The 5,622-nt window shown below is 38.3% G+C and overlaps 1 protein-coding gene across 2 annotated transcripts in view; it reads right to left on the bottom strand.

Moving 5' to 3' along the window:
• Nucleotides 1–5,622, bottom strand: part of GAPVD1 (GTPase activating protein and VPS9 domains 1) — a 22,272-nt gene that overhangs the window by 16,027 nt on the left and 623 nt on the right. For both annotated transcript variants that reach the window (XM_010021655.1, XM_010021654.1), the window contains exons 2-6: nt 4,797–5,622; nt 3,821–3,907; nt 2,687–2,821; nt 2,388–2,577; nt 465–625 (exon numbers count right to left, since the gene is read on the bottom strand). The exon at nt 4,797–5,622 is cut by the window's right edge and continues 21 nt beyond it. In XM_010021655.1, the coding sequence (XP_010019957.1) occupies nt 465–625; nt 2,388–2,577; nt 2,687–2,821; nt 3,821–3,907; nt 4,797–5,622 (1,399 nt within the window). The remainder of the gene's footprint in view (nt 1–464; nt 626–2,387; nt 2,578–2,686; nt 2,822–3,820; nt 3,908–4,796) is intronic.

Raw genomic sequence — 5,622 nt, forward strand, 5'->3', positions numbered from 1 at the left:
CACTGTTCCACCCTCACAGGAAGCTAGGCCTGTGCGTTTCAAGTCTGAGCTGCCAAAACTGTCGGGATCAGTGTTCCAGTTCTGTCATTCACCTGTGCCACTTGATCCAAAGGACAGAGCATGCCGAGAGGTAACTAAATCAGCTTCTTCAGGCTTGGAAACAATAGCCCAAGTTTGCTTTTAAGCACGCTAGATGACAAAAGCCTCTTCATAAATCTGACAGTTTCATTTTTCCTCTGTTTACATACTGGTTTTCACACCTTGCAGACAGACTAAGTGAGGAAAAAAAACATCTAACAAAGGGAAATTTGAAAGCTGCCAACTCCCAGTAAAATAAAGTAAGGATTTTAATTCCCATTTCAGATTGATTACCAAAACATAGTGTCTCTACATCATGGTTCTGCTATTAGAGAACACAGAAGCTGTACTTCTCGAAATATCTGAGCTGTGATAGTTTTACATACCTCATTTTCTGACATCATTCCTGGAGTAATCTGAGGACCTGTCCCCAAAGAAATCACCAGCACTTCTTCCGGCTGAACTTCTGGGATAGTCTCCTGGGAGGATCCTTCATGATCTCCATGCTGATCCATTAGAATATTTGATCTACTTCTGCTACGAGTTGCTAGGAAAATATTTTGAAATACCAACATTAGAAAGCTTTCCCTTATTTAAGGAGGGGAAAAAAGACAATAGAATGGAAATACAGAACCACAGTGTTTGGAATTATTAATCCACATACTAAATAAACTTACAAAATGCAAAGTCTTATTAAACTTTGAGAGATGGAACTGGTGTTTAAATTTAGAGTACTGCACTGTAAAAGAGCAAACTTTCAGCATAAAAGCTTAGAGAAATGAGTTATGCTATGTCTTGATTGCCTACACAAATTCAGTGTATTCCAATCACAGAAACATCTTTAATAAGTTATACAAAAAAATTAAGAACTTTGTAACCAACAAAAAAAGTCTAGTTTAAAATTCTGGTTTAAAACTCTGATTAATTTTTTTTAGAAGTTTTCTCTAAAAGCAGAGAAATCTTATTCTAACAGCTGCTTTACTTTGATTATTTTGCAACTCTGTTAGTTTTTTCATGTAGCCTCATATTCCAATGTTTGGCATCATGAAAGGAAAAACGCCCACATGGAATTAAGATTTCTAAGTATGGCAGCATGACACCAGTTATTTCTTTATTTGATCCGGGAAAACAAGCAAGTGGGCACAAGTCAGAGCCAAATTTTGATTACCACACAAAGGCACTCAAAGTGTTTTTAAAAGCTACATGGGCAGACTAAATGAGTTTCAAATAAAAATCAATAAAGAAATCTGGAAAAAACAAAGTAAACCAAAGGCATGCTCAAGTCATGGGTTACAAGTAAACATTTCACAGAGAAGAACAGAAAGAGGGCATTACCCACCAAAAGGGGTTACTAGAGTTATATGAGCAGAAAGATTGGTAGCAGAAGTATCCCAGGCAGTAATGGCTGCCAACTGCTGTCCTGGATTTCGAGAGCATTAAAATGAAACGAAAGAAATAAAAACTTTGAGCAAAACCTAATTTATACCATAAAATAAATGCTGTTGTGCCACTACTTTCTAGGCATAAGACCAGAGCCACTCAGAAGCAGAGTTAAACCAACATGAGAGAGGTTTGTTCTGGGGTTGGTTTTGTGGGTTTTTTTGCCACTTACTGGGCTCTACAGATTTTTCACCCTGTTATACACTAACACCAAATCTCTCAATCAAAAACATCCCATGTGATCACAGTCATGTAAATATACACTGAAGATGAGTACCACGCTTCCTATTTTAAAAGAAAATATTATTGAAATAGAAAAGTTCAAGACCCAGGATCCTCTTCAGAGAGGACAAAACCCCAACAAGCAAAAGTGCGTTACAATTTACTAACAACTGGAATTAAAACCAGGCAAATAACGGAGAAAGAAGCAAGCTGCTCTTCTCAGCATATAATCTGACAGTTCTGCACTTGCTTTCTCATGCTCTTCCCCATTTGCTCTCTTCTGAGACCCAAAAGCTCTATTCTGTCCCACTAATTAAATGTCATTCTTTGCATCTCACCACCTTCCTAAGCAATATTCCCTCCTAGATCTGCTTCCCATCTTAAAGCTTTCCCTCTATTATCATGGCACTAGCACTCCAGCGTTTTTCCCAAGCTCAAACAGAGCGATGGAGCTCACCATGCTGGCACCAGAAAGTAAGGAAGTTACCTGGCTTTCTATACAAAAGAAAATTCTTCATCATCTACACAGAAAAAGCAGGAACTGGAGGCGTAGTCAAAGAGTAGCCCCAAGAGGTGACTGAAGAAATGGCACAGAAGATGCACCAAGGTATCAGAAATCATGCAAGAAGCCTGCTTGCTCTCCTTACCTATTGGTAATCGATTTTTTTTGTTAGCTGGAGTAGTTGCAGGAGAAAGTTGGGGAGTATTATATGGAGTCATTTCAAGGCTGCTGCTTTTCCCTGGTTTGTTCTGGGGTAAGTTTGCCAGCAAGTTTTCCAAAGCCATCCGATCTTCCTTAAGCTGGTCGCTTGACATTACATTCCGCATAAAGCCAACCTAAAAATTTACAATTAGTAAGAGCAGGAGTGTAAATTATCCTTGTTTATCCTATCTGTAAACATATGGGGACAGGTTTATACTACCACTTAAGAACTTCAGATATTACCAGAGTAGTCAGCTGGCTGTATGTCATGTAAACCACTGTTCTGCTCAACCCCTCCAGAAGGTTAACAGACGACATTGGAGGAGTTTCAACTGCACGCCCATCAATAACTACATCCAGGAAGGCAGCAACACAGCTCTGCAAAGAAAAGAAATAGTTTTTAAATGAGACACTATCTAGTACAGTTTGGAAAGAACGTAAGTTACAACAAGAGTTAAATAGTTTACATAACAATAGAGGTTTTGCTTCCTACTTTTAAAATCTTAGGATAAAATACCACACATCACTAAAATCACTGAAGAGGAAGCAAGGAAAGCATGCAGTTAGTTTCAGCACTTCCTTCATTCTTTTTCTGCATTCCAAAGTGTTACTTGAGTGTCTCCATATAATTTTTTCAAAAATTAAAAATGGTTTTATGGTAATTAACTGCCCCTTCCTGAAGAAGCTGTTGAACACAGACTAAAAGTGAAAGGAGGAAGCAACACATAATATCACTTTCTAACCTGACTGAATGCTACTTGTATAATAAATACAAGTATGTGTATCTTTGTATGCTGACTGTGTAACAATTATAATTACCAAAATCCTGGAAGTTACACAAACAAATCAATGGGTTTTTAAACATAAGACAATACATCAAAGTTCATCAGTTTCACTGTTCCTCTGATGAAGTCAATTTCAGTATTACTATAAATGATTCATACTGACAAAGGAAAAGCTGAGGAAAAAAAAGAAATCAAAACTATACAAAAAAAAGGAACAGAAGGTACTTGCACTAACAAATTACTTGGTGTTAAACTAGATTTCATATAGAAGTTGTCTTCAGATCAAAGCGTTTTCTTTAGATGCAGTAGAAAAGCCACAAGCAGTAACTCAGCATTTCAGTTTCAAAGGTAACTTGATTTAATTTGTTTTATGTTGTAAGAAGTATTATGTCAGAGTAGAAGCCAGAATCCCTGACCCTTAACTCTACTACTCAAGATTTTGTTCCCAGCTTTGTGCAAGATTTAATCTGCTTTTCAGTACATGTAACTTGGAAGTTAAACACTTAGTAAGTCCTTTGCAATGTCTGAAAAAAGAGACTGCAGAGGGACAAAGCAGACACACAAGTCAGCTTTTTTCAGTCTACATTCTTACTTTGTCAAATTTAGCAAGGTTGTTCTTCATACGTGGATCTCCCTCTTCAGAACCTGTCATGGCCAGTTGCTGCAGAAGTCTCCCAACCTGAAATGAAAAAGAAGTATGAAGAAGCAGCATTGCAAAACAACATCATGATGGACCCAATCACAAAAAATAGTTGAAAACACTCCTCTACTTTTTTCTTCATTTAATACTCCAAGAAATACTTCTGACTGAATGGACAGAGCCCTGTACTTGCTTTCAGGACAGTAAAAAAAGCAAGAATCTTTAGAAAAAAACCTCCCAGTCATTGCATTTAACAAGAAAATCTGCACACACAGTATGCTATGAGCATCCGTACTTGCCCCCTTTCCCAGGAACAAAGCATGTTTTGTTTTTACCACACGTCAGAATTGAGAGTTGAATCTAGGTCATCTTAAACTAAGAGATTATTAAAAGGCTGCATATATTTTACTAAGAATACGTTGGAGGATAAAAAAATAGCAAGAGGGCTAACCCGTGTTTCAGAGAATACATTCCTTATTAATCTCCAACTGCAAAACAACTCTCTATTTTAAAGAGTTGCCAACTGTGATGTTGTAGCAGAGCTCACATTTGCATAAGACTTAGTATTAGCCAGAACAGCATAACATGCATTTACACACATTCCAGAATTCATCTTATAGTCACTTTTACACTTTAGCTTCCATCCCTTATAGTAGCTTTTATAAAGTCCATTTGCAACTCTTCTAAGAGATAAAGGAATACACACCATCATTTTTTAAAGTCAATATTTTCAACAAAAAGATAAACTTCAGAACATGCCTTTTCAGCAATGATTAACACAAATATTTTGTTAGCATCCGTACTACAGGTGGGAGGGACAGTACCTTTCTCTTTACTGTAGTAACATCAGTTCTACAGGGGGGAAAAAAAGACCAAGAACATTTCTCATATATTTTTTCTTTTAAAACTACTTTAAAGTGAACCATACCTGCATCAGATTAAATCTTGCCACCTCATTTATAGGAGCATCAGAAATGATCCCATACTGTTCTGGGTTAACAATTGCAGGACAGATGAAACAGGCTAGAAGGAGATCTGTGCACATTGCTCTGACCTCCCCAACCTCCAGCCTGTCTACACACGAGAGCGTTTTGTACATTTGTGACACAATCCATCGCAAGCTGTGCGGAAAACAGTAAGTGTTTTGTTTGAGATAGCCAATGAATTTGTTCACCAAGGTCACCAGCTTGGCCTCATTGGAGTCAACCATCTCTTGGACTCTTTGCTTGAACTTTTCTGTGCCTTTCTCTCCAAATAACTTTTCCTGTTGTACCGGGGAGAATCTCTCAATTAACTTGTTTGGATCAGTTTCCAAGTGGTCTTCATCTTCAACCAGCAGCTGCATGATTGGCTCATGTAAAGTTGCAGTAAGAAAAAGTTTTGCAGAAAAGAGCCCTTCAGAGAAAAGTTTGAACAAGATGCTGAAGGCACAAGTGCCTCGTCTCAGCAGCCGCCTAGGGTTGTCACTTTCCTTGAGTTCAAACTCAATCAAGTAACGGAGGACCTGGAGGAGGTAGCTCTCATCCTCCTGCATGATGCAGTTGCCATAAATGGAGGTAAAGACTGTGTGGATGACACTCTGCGTGTTGTCCTGGTTGAGCTTCTCTCCAGCAACCAGACAGGATGCAATAAGCCTAGGGTTCTCTCTCAATCTGTTCAGGAATTCTCCATAGGCAGTCTCCTGAAATCCCAACTGCTTATACCCATCCACAAACTGCGTGTCCTCCAAGATTTTAGCATGCTGGCAACATTCA

This window comes from Nestor notabilis, unplaced genomic scaffold, assembly GCF_000696875.1.
Source record: "Nestor notabilis isolate BGI_N333 unplaced genomic scaffold, ASM69687v1 scaffold35169, whole genome shotgun sequence".
Lineage (NCBI taxonomy): Eukaryota > Metazoa > Chordata > Aves > Psittaciformes > Psittacidae > Nestor > Nestor notabilis.